We start from the raw sequence: 18732 nt of genomic DNA, 5'->3' as shown, positions 1-18732 counted from the left end.
ATTTGACAGACTTTCCACAGTGTTTTGGGACTGGAACAAGCAGATTTCTCCTCCTGTCTGGCCAATATGGGTGATTGCTCAGAATGGTAGAATAACATAAGCTGGAGTTCTATGCAAAGATAAGGAAAGGTGAAAGAAAGTATTGAATTATTTTCACATTATTTTGTACAGTCCTGCCACCATAGCGGCATCTAAGGCTGCCGTCTTCTATTCCTCTCTTGAAACGAGCAGGAGAAAAGAATAGCCAGCTGTCTACCAAGAATTGATGTTTTTAAAATTAGGTTTTGTGAAAAACAATAGTAAAAGAAGAGCTTGATCATGCAGAAATAAGGCCTGGGGACACCGATAAGAAATGGTGAGATATTTCTCCAGACTAATCATGGGGATTTCAATCTCTTTTTAGTGAGGTTCTAATTTGCACCCGGAAAATAGGACATTAATCAACGATCCATGCTTTGTGATCGTGGGAAGAAGGCAACATGAAATGGCAATTTCTAGTGACTGATCGTGTAGAAATGATGGCTTCTTCTGAAGTTAGAATTAATAACGTGTTCTTTCTCCAGCTGAAAGTAATTGCGGTAGATGAACAGTTGAGAGTCATCCATGAGGACAATATCAATTTTGACAAAGATCTCTCGGAATTTGGGTATGTTTTTCTTTCCTTGGTCTAACACAACTGATATACAGTATGCTAGGTTGGTCTTTTTTTATCCAGGCATTTTCCAGATGTGTTGGAATTGCAAGTCCCAGGATTCCCAGTCAGAAAGTCTAGCTGATTGGAATTCTGGGAATTCCAATCTCAATCTCCCATTCCTGAAGGCTCAATAAATATGTACTGAAAATATATTTATTTGTATTTTATATTATTACTTCTTAATGAGAAGGATTACTTTACTTAGGGAATATACTTCCAGATCACAGATTCCTTTCTCACCATTCTCTCTATCCTTTCCCATAATTACAGTTGTCTGTTGCCCAAGAACCAGCATGTATTTAATAACATATTTAAATACTTTATTATGCTGCCAATCTTCACTGCATGGTGTAGTCATGAAGGTGCTGGACAAGGAGTGGGGAGACCCAGGTTCTAGTCCTTCTTTAGGCATGGAAGCCAGCTGGGTGACCTTGATCCAGTCACTTCCTTTCACTAAAAGTGGTCTAGTGGGGAAGATGCTGGATTAGAAGCAGGAAGACCCAGGTTCCAGTCCTGTCCTAATCATGGAAGCCAGCTGAGTGACCTTGGGCCAGCGACTTCCTCTCAGCCAATGGCCAGGATAGCCAGTGGGGAAGGTGCTAGACTAGGAACAGGGAGACCTAAGTTCTAGTCCTCCCTTAAGCCTAGAAGCCAACTGGGTGACCTCGGGCCAGTCACTCCCTCTTGTCACTCTTGTTAGACTTTGTGACAAGCCAGACAAAACCCCTCATCATGTCATTCATTGACAGCTACACCGTAAGAACTAAGTGAGCACAAAACAAGTGGGCCTTGCATCCAAGTGGTACAAATGCTGAGAAGAACATCGACAACTCTTTTCTGTTGCCCATTGGAAACAACAAACAATGCTTGGGAAGAAGCCCTCTTCTCTATCTGAGTAAAACATTTAGACCTCAGTTCTCGCATCCTCCCATGCCAGGAGCAGGTGAAAAAACATGTTTTTCATCCCTCTTTTAGAGGGATCAAAATAATGCCATTCCTCTTTGAAAGTTCTGGAGGCTGGAAGATGTGTGGTTCTTTGCAGATGTCTGTGCTACGTTTTCCCAAGTTGGTTTGGAATGGAGGATAGCTGCCATTGTAGTCTTTTTAGCACTTGCTGCTGTGGCATATCACGTAATCAGTCTGAGATGCTTCCAACATGGCACCATTTTTATCCTATTGAGGATTTATTGGCTGAACAGACTCCGCCTCTCTTGTCTTCATTTCAGCTTTTCAACCTGATGCTTCCAGATACATCAGAACTGCCAGCTTCCAAGATTCTCAGCCTCCATGGGCTGTTGCTAAGAATTCTGGGAACTGCAGTCCTAGCTCTTCCAGAAGCCATCTGGCTGGGGAAGACTGTAAGTGTGGATTGCAGAATACTAACTTGATTAAAGCAGGTGTACCGTTGCTATATCAAAGCATCAGAATCAGTGCTGTGAGACTGTGTGGTGGCTTAAAAAAAGATGGCTGTAATGACTGCCTATTCAAAATAATCATCAGGCTCACACAGACATTCTATGGATATCTGATTTAATAATGAATAGTGTGCAGCAACACAGGCAAAGCTGAGAATACCAAAAGCGCGGGATTTCTCCCAGTTAACCCCCAAGCAGTCCCAAACCCCTCCCCCTAAAGTCAGTACAATTCCATTCCCATGCAGGTGTTTGCAACGGTTGCAGGCAGTCTCTGGGTAATGTCCTTGACCAGCCAAGATTGATTGATTGATTGATAAATAAATAAATAAATTTATTCACCGCCCATCTCCACCTCAAGATAGCCCAAACATGCATTCCTTCGTACCTGCATCATCCAGCCTGCTGCCTGGTACAAGTGTACAGTAGCAGCCCCCTCCTGTGCAACAACACGTGTCAGCACCAGCATGGCATGGGGACTCGTTGCGATGTCTCGGGAACATTGGAACCATGACAATGGCCTTTTGGTTTTATTTAGTGGCTCAAAGCTGCTTACCAAAAGTATCACTCTGTAGCAGCATTCTAATAGATGGGCATGTACGTATTTTATTTCAGCAGCTGGAAATTGTAAGCTTAGCTGTCCCTCTTATGCACAAGAAGGCACAGGTCTGTGTTGTTTGATCATTAGACAATTGTGTTTGGGGAGACCTGGAGGAGAAAAACAAATTACTGTAATGCCATTTGCTTTAATACTTGTTTCCTGCAGGACTCAAGGTGGTGTTTATGTACATGATGACAGATTATCTGTCTCTTCTCCCGTGTTAATGTGGGTCAAGGTAAGAACTGATCTTCTGTTCTGATGGCCAGTGCCTTTTTGAATATGTCATTTTGTAGATTTGCTTAGATTTATGCAATAGAAATCCATCGGACGTGGATTTCAGCGAAGAGAGGACCACTATGGTATGTAGCTATTTCTATTTCTGAGTCCCTCACCTTTGGTAAAAACGTGATACTGTGGATTTTCTGCTTGGATTCTTTCTTTTTCTCTAAAGGAGGCCTAGAGAGCCAGTTTGGTGTAGTGGTTTAAGGCACCAGGCTAGAAACCGGGAGACCGTGAGTTCTAGTCTCACCCTTAGGCACAAAGCCAGCTGGGTGACCCTGGGCCAGTCACTCTCTCTCAGCCCTAAGAAACAGGCAATGGCAAACCACTCCTGAAAAACCTTACCAAGAAAACTGCAGGGACTTGTCCAGGCAGTCTCCGAGAATCGGACATGACTGAATGGGGGGGGGAAATAAATAAATAAGGAGCCCAATGTGTACCAGCTACTTTGAAGCCAAGATGAGAAATTAGAAAGAATTCAAAGTGGTTTCCTAAGAGAGTTATTTCAAGTAGCAAAATGTGGGTCCAGCGCTGCTTTATGTTTGGAGGCAGGATTTGTAAAAATAGAAATGAGGGCATGGCTACCTATATTCATATATTGGCTAAAAGCCCACTTTCAGCCTCAAGGTGTGGTCCATCTTATCCTGTCAGGTAAAGATTAATTCCTCTTGGAAACCCAAAATAAATGACAAATTATATACAGTAAATTGGGGTTCTCAAGTGAGACACTGATGCAGCTGGGAGGAGACCAGGCAATGGTATCTCTTGAACAAAGAATATTCCAAGATATCACTTAGAGCTCAATTAGGGCATAGCATATTTCATTTTAAACCAGCATTATAATTGGCCCAACTTATAAGCAATAAATTTTTGCACACTATTGTACGCTTTACACTACTGTGGTTTAATAACTCATCGATAGAACAGAATTCAGCTATTTTCATGGAGATGTAAGCAGACCAATTTTCTAATAGAAAAGGTTCTACCTCTTCAGGCTGACCTAAACACTCAATAAGGAACTGAGTTATTAGCTTGGAGCACCAGCTGTTGTAAAACGGACAGCGCAGTAACACGTGATCAACTGTTTTGATAGCTTCATCCAAGCTTGGATAAAATTTCCTGGGTTTGGGATGCTACAATATTTTTCTTCCAAGCACTGTAGATGGTAAGGCATCTATGCAAGCATGAGTGATCATCACCCATTAGGATCTTGCTGAAGCTTCTGGTTTTCCTGCCTTCTTGGGGCTACGCTATGAAAACCAGAAGATCTGGACCACATGGACACATGGATTTGTGTTTATCCTGGTAGGTGAACAGTTTGGTAGGCCTGGATGGGAGATTGTTGCCAATGGAAGGAAACCCCAATGCATTAAGATGTTCACCCACCCCTGGATGGAGGGATGGCCTCTGCTTGCTTTGGGAACTTTCCTTGTAAACTTCTTTTTCTTAGCAGTTGGGAAGGCAGCCTGTGAAATAATTTTTCTTTTCTTCTGTGGATGGTAGATCTGGAGGAATGGCATTTCTCCTCTCCTTAATTAGGAGCTGCCATAGATTTCAATAATTGGCTGCTTGACTCTGTCTGTGTCATTAGATGATTCAGCTACTTAGTTCAGCATTATTAAAATTGGGTTATACAAGACACTATTACGTTTGCCAGACAATCTATAATTTGCTTGTTTACTATCTCTGTTTGAATGTTCTTGAGATTTCCTCTGATGATGCAGTTTTCCCCCATTTCTTTAAATAGATGCATTTTATACTATTGTTTAACATAGCAGTTGTGATAATTCAAAAATGGTGTCAACATTGCTTCGGCTGAAATGGAATTTTCGCATAATTACATCCTCTCCCCATTTAGTTTCTATCAAAGCTTCATTGGTCTTTTTTGATTTTTAATCGTAAACACTGTTTCTTTTTTCTTTTTTAATGGAAGATAAACCACTTTGGCTTCCATTTTTTTCTTGTTTATGTGATCCTGGGTCTTGTTCAGTTGATACTTTAACCCTTGGAGGCATTTTTTGGAGAGAAGGCGACAGAGATTTCTCCCAAGATTCTTCTTTGTCAATCAGTGTCCTGTGGAGACAATATGGTGCCAGTAAACACCAACATCTCTCCAAAGCTCTTGGTGTTCTCCAAGTTCTCTGTCCCACCTAATTTTCTCCCTCAAGATTATCTGAGTTGAAAAGAATTAACTAACAGTCTGGCATGCTGCAAAGCAAAGGAGTAATCTTTTTGCTCATATCTGCTCATGGGAATGCCTTTAAGCCCCATGAAGGTCTCTCTGGATTGGTTGAGAAACATTCTTGGAGGATAGTTTTCCTTCTGGTACAGGGGTGATTTATGACTACACCATGCTCCCTCTGGCAGCCATGAGAACATGGCATAGTCACAGCTAACTCCAGGTTCTCAAAACTTAAGATGTGCCTGGCCCCAAAATGTGGCCTAATTCTGGAGTAAGTACAAATGGCAGAGATGGGCATATCTTTTTCCAGGCTGAATTTTCCTGTAGTACACCAGGGGTCCCATACCCAGAAGCTGGGTACATCTGGAAAATGGGCATGACTAACTACATAACAAACACACGCACCCCCCCCCCCGCCCCATGTTTCCAGTTGTATAAAATTATAGGGAGTAAAGAGGAGGGCCTTGATGGAGAGCGGGGAATCCATTCCCAAAGCAACAAGGAGGGAAACATTGCTCAAGCCCAAATTATGAAGAAGGTATGCGTAAACATCTCACACAGAGACTCCCCCCAATTCACATGAGTATAAGAAAAGGAGGAAGTAAAGCATAATCAGGCTCGCAAGATGCTGTTAGTGTAGCCAGTCTTAAGAAAAGTAGCTTTAGTCTTAATGTGGAGTCGATTTCTTGGTCCAATCTACATCTTGGGGCTGACAAAAATGGTGCAGTTTTAAGGTGGTGATTATTACCTTAAAGCATTACATGTTTATTTGTATACACTGGCCCCCAGTAGGCTTCTGGGTGCTGGCTATCACCTGTAAAGCCTTAGGTGGCACAGGGCAGGGTTATTGGCAGGACCCCCTGTCTCTGGTTATTTCTTCCTGTCCCGTGAAGTTGCACAGAGTGAGCATGCTCCAGGTCTCTTCTTTGAAGCAGTGTCACTTAATGGGGCCTAAGGGGCGTGGCTTCTCGACTGTTGTGCCTGTCCTTTGGAACAAACTCCCTTCCAAATTGTGGGTGGTCCTGACCCTACTTGGGAAGACTCGGTTTTTCTCCTGGACATTGGGCCAGGGTGATAATTCAGCCCATTATGTTGGGAGAGGGAGCACAGGTAGTCCTCGGCTTACGGCAGCAATTGGGACTGGGATTGCCATCACTAAGCGATGTGGTCATGTAACTGACCACAGGATTGCTTAGTGACGGGAATCCAGGTAGTCCCGGTTGCTGTTGTAGGCCCAAGATGCACGGGTCATTAGGAGGGAAGGGGGGGAGTCCCAGGTAAGGAGCGTGGGGGTGCCTTGGGGGTGGGGGAGGCCCTGGGAGGCCCAGCCCAGGCCAAGTCGGGGAGGGGGTGCTGCGGTGTGGCACAAGCGCAGGGAGGCCGAGGGAAGCAGAGCACGGTGCGGTGCATGGGAAGGCTGGGTAGGGAAGGGGGACTTATCAGAGCAACTTGTGACCTTTCCTGCCGGCTTCCCCATTGACTTTGCTTGTGGGAAGCCGGCAGGGAAGGTCGTGAATGGCGATCATGCGACTGCAGGATGCTGCAAATGTCTTAAGTGCGAGCTGGTTGCCAAGTGCCCGGATCATGATCATGTGACCACGGGAGTGCTGTAGCGGCTGGAACTTCGAGGACTGGTCATAAGTACCACTTGTTCAGGGCCATTGCAGCTTCGAGCAAGTAGTTTGAATGAGTAGTCACTAAGCGAGGACTACCTGTACTGGTTAATTTCCAGCTGTGGCTATGCAGGTGATTGTGCTTATATATTGCTTTTATATTACTTTTTGTTTTGACTGATTTTGTTGATGTATGCCAACCAGAATCATAGATTGTGAGTTGGGCAGTTTTTAAATCAGTGTTTCCCAACCTTGGCAATGTCCAGGGCTGTGAACTTCAAATCCCAGAATTCCACAGCCAACATGGCCATTGATGAGAATTCTGGGAGTTGAAGCCCACAACTGGAATGCCAAGGTTGGAAGACTGCCATAAATAAATAAGCAAACAAATTGTTTGCCCTCGAATTTTAGAGGTAGTATAGGAGGAAGTGCTGAAGCCCAGTAAATTCATTGGGGAAAGAATAACTTTGGTCCATAAAACATGGAAGGATCACTTCAAGTACAGGCAGTCCATGTTTAACTACACTAATTGGGACCGGAAACTCCGTCATTAAGTGACACGGTTGTACATTGAAAAGTCACATGACCGCCCTGCTTAGCGACAGCAGTTCCAGCAGTCCCAGTTACCATTGTTAAATGAGGATCGTGCAGGTTGTTAAATGAGGACCTCATATGACCGTGACTTGTCACTTCCTGCCAGCTTCCCCATTGACTTTGCTTGTGGGAAGCTGGCAGAGAAGGTCGCAAATCGTGATCACGTGACTGTGGGATGCTGGGATAGCCATAAACACAAGATCCAGTGGTAAGTCTCACTCATTCAGCGCTATGGTAAGTTGGAATGGTCACTGAACGAGTGGTCATTAAACGAGGACCACCTGTATGTGAGATTACATTCCTAGCTAGTTATAAATGTCTCTCTATCCCCTTTCTTTGAAATAAAGGTAGACCCCCTCCCCATGTATTACTTACTGAAAAAACTCATAACTGCTGTAAGCACTTGTACAATGCAAGGGCAAAAAAAAGCAGGCGGCTGAGGAACATTCTCTGATGAAACATACCCTTCCTCCAAAATAAATAAAAATGTATCTTCGCCCCTTGGCTCCACTGCTCCACTGGTGCAAATCCATCTCGCTGACTTGATGTTGGCTGTGCTCAGCGTTGCCCGACAGATGGTTGAATTTTGGCCACCAGCCTTTATAAATCTGCACAGCTGAACCCTACAGATGTTAGCATGGTTACTTTCCCCCTGCAAGTGCTTGCTTTCAAAGGTTGGGTGGATGCGGGAATGGTCTTTACCTTGGCATTTCACGATAGTCTTGCCATCTTGCTGCTGTCGCTTGGCATCCTTCTGGTTCAGCCGAATCCAAACTTCCAGAAAGCTTGTTCTGCTTTCCGATGAGCAAAGACTAGGTGGGGAGACTGGGGAGGACTGGAGCCGGTCCTAATACAGTATGAAAGGAAAGAGAAGAGCCAAGGACTTGGGTCACGTTGGAAAGCTCTGCTGTTTATCCTTCTGTGATGACACAATATGGCTGACTGGGGAGATTAGCTTAACCTAGAACAGTCCTGGGGTTAAAGCAGTGTTTTTCAACCTTAGCAACTTTAAGATGTGTGGACTTCAACTCCCAGAATTCCCTGTGCTGGCTGGGGAATTCTGGGGAGTTGAAGTCCACACATCTTAAAGTTGCTAAGGTTGAGAAACACTGGGCTAAAGCTACTTCTCTCTATCCCCAGTGCTGGCTGATTTATTTCAGTGTTTATTGGTTCAGTTTATAAACTGCCATAGTCCAAGGGACTGTGCACCATTTGAACCAATAAAGCAGGTAGCCAGATGGGACCAAGAAACCCCCCAAGATCTGTTGCTGTATTAGGGAAAGCAACACTAAGAATAAAATTGCAATATCAGGGTGGGGTACAAAGTGCCCTGCCCTGGGCCTATTGGAACTGCTGTGTTTTAAGGCTGTCCTACATGACCATAAAGTTGGGGCTGTCTAGTATTTTGGGGCAGATGCTATCTCCCAGCAAAGATGTGGTCACCTCCATTGGAAGGTCCCAGAAGATGCCTTAACTTTAATGATGGGGCCTGGAGCATACCTGTGCTACTAGATCTAATAGGATGAAGAGGCAAAACAGGAGAGACACGGTTTCACAGGTAACCTGCTTCTGAGCCATGAAGGGCTTTATTGATGATGACCTTGAAGTCCTCCCCAGAAGCCAGCTGGCCATCTGTGCAACTCACGGAGCAGAGGTGTGATCCAGGAGTTTGCAGAACTACAGTGCCCCATCCAGGGTCTTGTGTGTGTGGGGGTGTGTGCTGGTTTTAAAAAAAAAAAGGCATGCACATAGAAAGGGGGCAGGGCTTCAATTGCATGGTTTGGCCACCATTTTGATTTTTTTTAACCCCTCCTTGCCAATGCCCCTGGCTTGCAGGCATCTCTTTTCTGTTCATTTCTGAGACTTGTGAGATCTCCAAATTTCCAAGAACACTGCAGTCACAACAACTTTGTTCTTTTTCTAGGCCCTGGATCTGATTTTGGAAAAGATGAAGTCTGCAGGCTTTAATTTCTCCACTGTAAAAGCTTTGTCTGGAGCTGGGCAGGTTGGTTAAAAGGAGGGCAGTGGGGGTGGTAGAAAACAAATGCTTTGCTCTCTATGTGTTTCCAGTTTAAAACTAGATAGATTTATATAGATTTACACACACACACACGTATATATATGGATGGAAAGGTCATCAAACTCTGGAACTATGTAGAGTACGACTTCTTTGCATAGTTTTTGGCCTTTTTAAATATGCTGCATGTCTCCTTTTGATGTGGAAAGTTAATTTATAATTCATTTAATTTCCACCTCTGAATAGTAAAATACATTTAGGAATTTGGGTTTCTGATTAGCATTTCTAGTTTCCAAGTACTGGAAACTTGTTGATTTGTTTTTTTTTTATTTTAAAATTTGATATTTTTTGTTTTAGCTGAGATTCTCAGTGTGTTTGTGTGTGTGTGTATGCATAAATAAACTGTTTCAGGTGAACCACAGTCTGTCTGTCTGTCTGTCTATCTACTGTATCTAGTTAATGGAATGGTTGTATAATTTTTTACAAGATTTGCTCCTGGTATATAACTATGATAAGTAAAGGTAAAGGTTTCCCTTGACATTAAGTCCAGTCGGGTCCAACTCTAGGGGGCGGTGCTCATCTCCGTTTCAAAGCCAAAGAGCCGGCGTTTGTCCGTAGACACTTCCGTGGTCATGTGGCTGGCATGACCACACGGAACGCCGTTACCTGCCTGCTGAAGCGGTACCTATTAATCTACTCACATTTGCATGTTTTCAAACTGCAATAATCATTTTAATCTCATCTTTGCTCCTCATTCTTCAGTGCTGGTAGTATGCCCATTTATTTACATTTAATGGGACTCACAGTGTGGACCTTTTCTCTCTATTTTTCCTAACTTAACAGCAACATGGAAGTGTCTATTGGAAAGAAGGAGCGAGCTCTGTTTTGCAGAATTTATCACCTGCTCTTCCTTTACATCAATCACTGAAGGTAACCCTCTCCAGAGGTTTTTTAAGGAAGTTAGAACTGGTTCTTGTTCACTGACCTTAATACTGATTGATCTTAGAAAATAAGAACAAATATACCTGATAATACATGACAAGGTGATTGCGTTTTCCTTTGCATACAGAAATGTGATACTTTTCACATTTACTTAGTCCTTGAGAAAGAAAAGAGCACGGGGAATGGCTGTTTCTTGTCCCTGTCACCATAAAACAGACAAATAAAGTTGTTACATACGGATTTCATGGTTGTACCAAACTCTGGATTGACCTAAGGATGCCATATCTGCAAAAATCCAGAGATTCAGCCTTCCAGAGATCAGGGAAGAAATGAACCCTAATTTTTTTTTTTTTTTGCTTTCGCCTAGTGGTTTTTGCAGCCCAAATATGGTAGACCTAATTAGTTGACCCAGCTTGTCCTCTTAATGTGATTAATACGTTTTGCAGGCTTGCATTTCAGACACAGACACATGCATGAAAAAAAATGAGGTAATGTTGGGGCTAAGAGACACCGAGTCAAATTTACTTAGTAAATGAGAGAATCACAGAATAATAGAAGTGAAATGATTCTTGGATACGGAATATTCCCAAAGAATATTTGAGGAACTTCATCTAGAGTTACTGTGGGTTTTGCGAGTAATGACTCAGGGTCAAACCATTTCTGTAGACATTGCACCTCTCTGAAATGCTCTTTTGGCTGAGTTTACTTCTTTGATGGCTTTTTAAAAAAGCCCTCAAAACACCCCTACAGGAGTAGGCTTTTAACTGGTGTTGATTTGATTTTTTTAAATAATATTTTTGGTTTTAACTTAATTTTATGTTTCTGTTGTAAATGACCAAGAGATTTTTGGTAACTGGTTGAATTAAAAAATGTAATAAATAAAATATAAATGGTTATTAACCAAGTAAATGGTTGATTAGGAATGAATGGCAGGAATCCCCTAGTTATCTACAAAATTCATCCAATTAGAATGGCCAGCTGCCCCAACACGTATAAAGCTTGTGTGCATTTGGATTTCTTAATGAATGTGCAGGAAATTGACCTAGAGCCAAATTGGTTCAGTCTAAAGCAGTGTTTCTCAACTTCAGCAACTTTAAGCTGTGTGGACTTCAACTCCCAGAATCTCCCAGCCAGCATACTGGCTGGGAAATCCTGGGAGTTGAAGTCCACACATCTTAAAGTTGATAAGGTTGAGAAACACTGCTCTAAAGTCTCCTAGTTTTAACATCTTTATTTACAGCAAACAAATTTTATCACCCAGTCCCAAGATTCCAAGGAGACACAACTGCAGGACCTGATGCTTTTATTAAAATGGCAAATACAATGTTGCACTGTTGCAATGCAGGCTCCGCCCCTTTCCTATGCGTTTATGACATCACAAGTCATATGCTAGATGGGCACATCTTGTGTTGCAGTGGCACCATGTGCTTTTGCATTATAGAAGAGGTATCCTACTTGGGTTGTTTAATACAATTAAAAACACCCCTTAGCATCAAATTATACAGTGCTTCCTAACACAGTTTAGGTTGTTGTTTGTTGTTTATTCATTTAGTCACTTCCGACTCTTTGTGACTTCATGGAACAGCCCACGCCAGAACATTCTGTCAGTCGTCAACACCCCCAGCTCCCCCAGGGACGAGTCCGTCACCTCTAGAATATCATCCATCCACCTTGCCCTTGGTCGGCCCCTCTTCCTTTTGCCCTCCACTCTCCCTAGCATCAGCATCTTCTCCAGGGTGTCCTGTCTTCTCATTATGTGGCCAAAGTATTTCAGTTTTGCCTTTAATATCATTCCCTCCAGTGAGGAGTCTGGCTTTACTTCCTGGAGGATGGACTGGTTGGATCTTCCTGCAGTCCAAGGCACTCTCAGAATTTTCCTCCAACACCACAGTTCAAAAGCATCGATCTTCCTTCTCTCAGCCTTCCTTATGGTCCAGCTCTCGCAGCCATATGTTACTACAGGGAACACCATTGCTTTAACTATGCGGACCTTTGTTGTCAGTGTGATGTCTCTGCTCTTAACTATTTTATCGAGATTGGTCATTGCTCTTCTCCCAAGGATTAAGCGTCTTCTGATTTCCTGACTGCAGTCAGCATCTGCAGTAATCTTCGCACCTAGAAATACAAAGTCTTTCACTGCCTCTATGTTTTCTCCCTCTATTTGCCAGTGATCAATCAAGCTGGTTGCCATCATCTTGGTTTTTTTGAGGTTTAGCTGCAAGCCAGCTTTTGCACTTTCTTCTTTCACCTTCATCATAAGGCTCCTTAGTTCCTCTTTGCTTTCAGCCATCAAAGTGGTATCATCTGCATATCTGAGATTGTTAATGTTTCTTCCAGCGATTTTAACTCCAGCCTTGGATTCCTCAAGCCCAGCATGTCGCATGATGTGTTCTGCATACAAGCTGAATAGGTAGGGTGAGAGTATACAGCCCTGCCGTATTCCTTTCCCAATCTTAAACCAGTCCGTTGTTCCGTGGTCTGTTCTTACTGTTGCTACTTGGTCGTTATACAGATTCTTCAGGAGGCAGACAAGATGACTTGGTATCCCCATACCACTAAGAACTTGCCACAATTTGTTATGGTCCACACAGTCAAAGGCTTTAGAATAGTCAATAAAGCAGAAGTAGATTTTTTCTGAAACTCCGTGGCTTTTTCCATTATCCAGCTGATATTGGCAATTTGGTCCCTAGTTCCTCTGCCTTTTCTAAACCCAGCTTGTACATCTGGCAATTCTCGCTCCATGAATTGCTGAAGTCTACCTTGCAGGATCTTGAGCATTACCTTGCTGGCATGTGAAATGAGTGCCACTGGTCGATAGCTTGAACATTCTTTAGTGTTTCCCTTTTTTGGTATGGGGATATAAGTTGATTTTTTCCAGTCTGATGGCCATTCTTGTGTTTTCCAAATTTGCTGGCATATAGCATGCATTACCTTGACAGCATCATCTTGCAAGATTTTGAACAGTTCAGCTGGGATGCTGTTGTCTCCTGCTGCCTTGTAATTAGCAATGCTTCTTAAGGCCTATTCAACCTCACTCTTCAGGATGTCTGGCTCTAGCTCACTGACCACACAGTCAAAGCTATCCCCGATATTGTTATCCTTCCTATACAGGTCTTCTGTATATTCTTGCCACCTTTTCTTGATCTCTTCTTCTTCTGTTAGGTCCTTGCCATCTTTGTTTTTGATCATACCCATTTTTGCCTGGAATTTACCTCCAATGTTTCTAATTTTCTGGAAGAGGTCTCTTGTCCTTCCTATTCTATTGTCTTCTTCCACTTCCGCACATTGCTTGTTTAAAAATAATTCCTTATCTCTTCTGGCTAACCTCTGGAATTTTGCATTTAATTGGGCATATCTCCCCCTATCACTGTTGCCTTTTGCTTTCCTTCTTTCTTGGGCTACTTCTAGTGTCTCGGCAGACAGCCATTTTGCCTTCTTGGTTTTCTCTTTCTTTGGGATGTATTTTGTTGCTGCCTCCTGAACAAGTTGCGGACTTCTGTCCATAGTTCTTCCGGGACCCTATCTACTAAGTCCAGTCCCTTAAATCTATTCTTCACCTCCACTGCATATGCCTTAGGAATATTAGTGAGCTCATATCTAGCTGATCTGTGGGTCTTCCCTAATCTCTTTAGTCTGATCCTAAATTGTTCAAGAAGAAGTTTGTGATCTGAACTACAGTCAGCTCCAGGTCTTGTTTTTACCGACTGTATAGATGTCCGCCACCTTTGGCTGCAAAGGATGTAGTCAATCTGATTTTGGTGTTGTCCATCTGGTGAAGTCCATGTATAAAGCCTTCTCTTAGGTTGTTGGAAGAGAGTGTTTGTTATGCAGAGTGAGTTGTCTTGGCAAAATTCTATCAGCCTATGTCCTGCTTCATTTTGTTCTCCCAGGCCATGCTTACCTGTAATTCCAGGTGTCATTTGACTGCCCACCTCAGCATTCCAGTCTCCTGTGATGAAAAGAACATCTCTTTTAGGCGTGTTGTCCAGTAGGTGCTGCAGATCCTCATAGAACTGCTCTACTTCAGCTTCTTCAGCATCTGTGGTTGGGGTGTATATTTGGATCACTGTGATGTTAGATGGCTTGCCCTGAATTCGAATTGAGATCATTCTGTCATTTTTTGGATTGTATCCAAGCACTGCTTTAGCCACTTTACTATTAATTATGAAGGCTACTCCATTTCTTCTGTGGTCCTCTTGTCCACAGTAGTAGATCTGGTGGTCGTTTGATGTGAAGTGGCCCATTCCAGTCCATTTCAGTTCAGTGACGCCCAAAATGTCTATCTTTAATCTTGACATCTCCCCAGTAACCACATCCAGTTTGCCCTGGCTCATAGATCTTACGTTCCAGGTTCCAATGGCGTCTTGATCCTTAGAACATCGGATTCGCCATTCACCACCAGCACCATCGGCCGCTAGCCGTCCTTTCGGCTTTGAGCTAGCTGTGTCATCACGTCTGGGGCTAGTTGAACTCATCCTCTGTTCCTCCCCAGTAGCATTTTGACCATCTTCCGACCTGGGGGTCTCATCTTCCAGTGGTATACCGACATCTCTCTGGTTGTACTGATCCATTTAGTTTTCACGGCAAGAATACTGGGGTGGGTTGCCATTACCTTCCCCAGGGATCGCATTTAGTCTGACCTCTCTGTCATGACCTTCCCGTCTTGGGTGGCCCTTCACGGTTTAGCTCATGGCATCATTGAGGTGCTCAAGCTCCAGCACCACGGCAAGGTAACGATCCTTTGCTGAAGACAGCTTAGGTACCAACAGCTTAATAACATCCCATAACATCTTAACACCAAAAGAGATGGGTAAAGTAACCAGTTGGTCACCTAGGTTGTGCAGAACCATGGTTTTGATGTCCTAGGCTTGGCCATCCCTGACAACAGCAAGCTGTGGTTAAATAGGACATTTGGACTTGGGTTTTCTGATTTTTACAGCCCAAATCCAAGCTAGTTACTAGATCTTAAGCATCTTTCCTTCCTCTGCTGATGCTGGAAAAGAGGATTGTACTGGAGATTGTCTTTTGGAAGCCCAACCTTGCTTCATCTTAGGCAACCTCTGGCAATGTTTTGCTGTGGCCTGAATGCTTCGAACCAGTTTAATAAAATGGTGACTGTTTTGCCCCATTAAAATAATTTCCTCTGCACCATAGTCACACTTTCCTATATGGAAGAAGATGTTCTTTGTGCTAAACCAGCTTGCCACTTTGACTTTATTGCTGATCTGCTATCCTTTCCTCCCCTGGTGTCCAGCAGAATTGCCTCTCTGTCAGCAACAGTCCAATCTGGATGGATTCCAGCACAAGGGCCCAGTGTACTTCTCTGGAAAAAAAGGTTGGAGGGGCTCAGAAACTAGCTGACATCACCGGCTCCCGAGCTTATGAGGTGAGAGCTGTCGGAGAAGGAAGTAGAGAAGATGAACAAGAAGTTCTAACATGAACATTGCTTAAGACTTCTTTTCCAGTCTTGCTCCCACAAAGTACATTCTTCTTGTGGGGAGGACAAAACGGGGTTCAGTGGGGTGGGGGAAGTGGTTCTGCCTTGAGCTCTGTGAAGGCATCAAAATCTAGATCAGGTCACACAAATATTTTCAGGCCGAGATCCAGGCTAAACTGTTGGGCTATGGAGTTGTACTCCCTCAAAACTAGATGGGGCAGAAATGCCCTGGGGTATTTCGAGGACGGGCAAAAAATTAAGAATGTGTAACTGGATTGATACTGAGGATATTATGATTTCATTTTCTTAATGATTTGGACTAAGATTTACAGGATTTGTTTATCTGTATGATTTAAAAAGTATTGATAAGATATAATAACATTCTATTTTGGCTTTTAAACTTAATAGGGTTAAGACGTAGCATTATTAATTATAAAAGCAGATAACATATATTTTTATAATTTGATTTTTATTATAGTGGACAGAAATATATAGAATAGTGGTAGGAAGGAAATAATTAAATGGATGTTGTTTTAAGGGGGAGGAGAGTTGATTAAGATAGATAGATAGATAGATAGATAGATAGATAGATAGATAGATAGATAGATAGATAGATAGATGTTATATACTTTCTTTTTTATATATAAGGGGAAGGAGCAATTGTATTAGTGATTTGCATGTGTCAATGGAAGGATGTATAGAAATAATGTGATCTTGGTTTGATTAAGAGTTTAACTATGGAAATTGCTGTATATTCTTGCTGTTGAAAGTTGGAAGTCACCGTGTGTAACCTTTAAAATTCTTTTTCTTTGTGTTTCACACTTTTTTAGTTTCTTTTTCTTTCTGTCGTTTTTTGTTTTTTTGTAGCTTTTATCTTTGTTTTAAACTTAATAAAATTCTTATTAAAAAAAACTAGATGGGGCGGGTTGAAAACCAAACTTGCCCTAATTTGCGTTAAACTGCAATTAAAACTTAAAAACAAATCTTTTAAATACAACCATTCCTATTCTATTTAATCATTCCCCCCTTCTCTTATAGTAAAAGCTTAAATTTGTTAGAGGTTTGCATGGATGGCCTGTAGCTTCAGGTTACATAATTTTTTAAAAAATTTTCTATCCCACCTTTATTACTTTTATGAATAACTCAAGGTGGGGAACATACCTAATACTCCTTTCTCCTCCTATTTTCCCCACAACAACCTTGTGAGGTGGGTTGGGCTGAGAGAGGGACTGGCCCAAGGTCACCCAGCCAGCTTTCATGCCAAAGGCGGGACTAGAACTCTCATACCACGCCTGATTGGCTCTTGGGCTGAGGGAGAGGGACTGGCCCAAGGTCACCCAGCCGGCTTTTGTGCCTAAGGTGGGACTAGAACTCTCATACCATGCCTGATTGGCTCTTGGGCTGAGGGAGAGGGACTGGCTCAAGGTCACCCAGCCGGCTTTCGTGCCTAAGGTGGGACTAGAACTCTCATACCACGCCTGATTGGCTCTTGGGCTGAGGGAGAGGGACTGGCCCAAGGTCACCCAGCCGGCTTTTGTGCCTAAGGTGGGACTAGAACTCTCATACCACGCCTGATTGGCTCTTGGGCTGAGGGAGAGGGACTGGCCCAAGGTCACCCAGCCGGCTTTTGTGCCTAAGGTGGGACTAGAACTCTCATACCACGCCTGATTGGCTCTTGGGCTGAGAGAGTGGGACTGGCCCAAGGTCACCCAGCCGGCTTTCGTGCCTAAGGTGGGACTAGAACTCTCATACCACGCCTGATTGGCTCTTGGGCTGAGGGAGAGGGACTGGCTCAAGGTCACCCAGCCGGCTTTCATGCCTAAGGTGGGACTAGAACTCTCAGTCTCCTGGTTTCTAGCCCGTTGCCTTAACCACTAGACCAAACTGGCTCTCTGTGATTTAGATTTTAATTTAGATAGTAGCTGATGTTCTCACTAATGGAGGAGTGAAAGTGAGAGGAGGAATAAAATGTATGGGCATTTTTAAGAAAGCAATTATACTGGCAGAAGTGAGTAGGAAAAAATTTGTTTGGAGGGACTGTAGCCCTGAAAATCCTCAGGAACTATTTCCAAATCTGAGTAACATTGCAGCTGGATTTTAAGTGGACCTTCCCACTCCACACTAATTAGGATTGAAACTTGAAAGACAACAACATCGCTGGAGATTTCATAGGAAGGAAGTAGAGTAGAAATTCCAGAATAAAGACCAAGTTATGGAAGTAACCAATCTCCTTGTTGGATTGTATAGTTATTGTGGTTTGGTTTGGCTTTGTCCTCATCCTTCAGGTGATGAGTTAGCTCAGGCTGAGAGATACCAACTGATTAAAACCACCCAGTTAGGGTAGACTTGAACCTAGTTCTGATCCAATACTGTAACCCAGTGTTTCTCAACCTTGGCAACTTTAAGATGAGTGGACTTCAACTCCCAGAATTCCCCAGCCAGCACTGAAAAGGTTGAGAAACACTGCTCTAACCACTGCAGTAGGGATGGGGTGATTCTTGAGGGATCAGGACCTGCAACCTGGCCTCTAAACCTTCTGGAAGGTCACAGGAAACTCTCTGGTGGTATGATAAGGAAACTAGAAGAGACAGGATTGAGTTCTTCAGCTTTTTTTTTGTTAGTTTGTTTTTCAGGGTAGGATTAGGGTAGGAATGAGAGTGGGAGGGATCTGGGAGACAAACCACTTCCACCTCTTACAGACTCCCCCCAAGGCCTCCTCCAAAATGTCCTGCTGAAATTCAACTGTCTCAGGGTGCTGTGTGGCGTGAGGCCTAGGTCTTGTAATGGTGTGTGGGAATGACCTTGGGAGACAGGAGGAAGAGCCGCAGCCTAAACAGCAGTCTGATAAACGAAATCTGAGTTCGAAGGAGGGGTGGGGGTGTAGAAAGCATCCCGAAGGGGACTTGCAGGACTTGATGTCAGCCCTTTGAGTAGTCCAGACAAGAAGCACCAACCATGAGT

The 18732-nt window shown here is 43.3% G+C and overlaps 1 protein-coding gene across 7 annotated transcripts in view; it reads left to right on the top strand.

The window, feature by feature from the left end:
• Positions 1–18732, top strand: part of XYLB (xylulokinase) — a 103606-nt gene that overhangs the window by 2930 nt on the left and 81944 nt on the right. For 4 of the 7 annotated variants that reach the window (XM_063303340.1, XM_063303337.1, XM_063303339.1 and 1 more), the window contains exons 2-6: positions 564–646; positions 2873–2942; positions 9300–9380; positions 10236–10322; positions 15589–15720. In XM_063303340.1, coding sequence (XP_063159410.1) covers positions 564–646; positions 2873–2942; positions 9300–9380; positions 10236–10322; positions 15589–15720 — 453 coding nt within the window. The remainder of the gene's footprint in view (positions 1–563; positions 647–2872; positions 2943–9299; positions 9381–10235; positions 10323–15588; positions 15721–18732) is intronic. The other 3 variants (XM_063303338.1, XM_063303342.1, XM_063303341.1) reach the window with 3 other exon arrangements.

This window comes from Candoia aspera, chromosome 4 (assembly GCF_035149785.1).
Source record: "Candoia aspera isolate rCanAsp1 chromosome 4, rCanAsp1.hap2, whole genome shotgun sequence".
NCBI classification, from domain to species: Eukaryota; Metazoa; Chordata; class Lepidosauria; order Squamata; family Boidae; genus Candoia; species Candoia aspera.
This window is presented reverse-complemented; position numbering and strand designations above follow the sequence as displayed.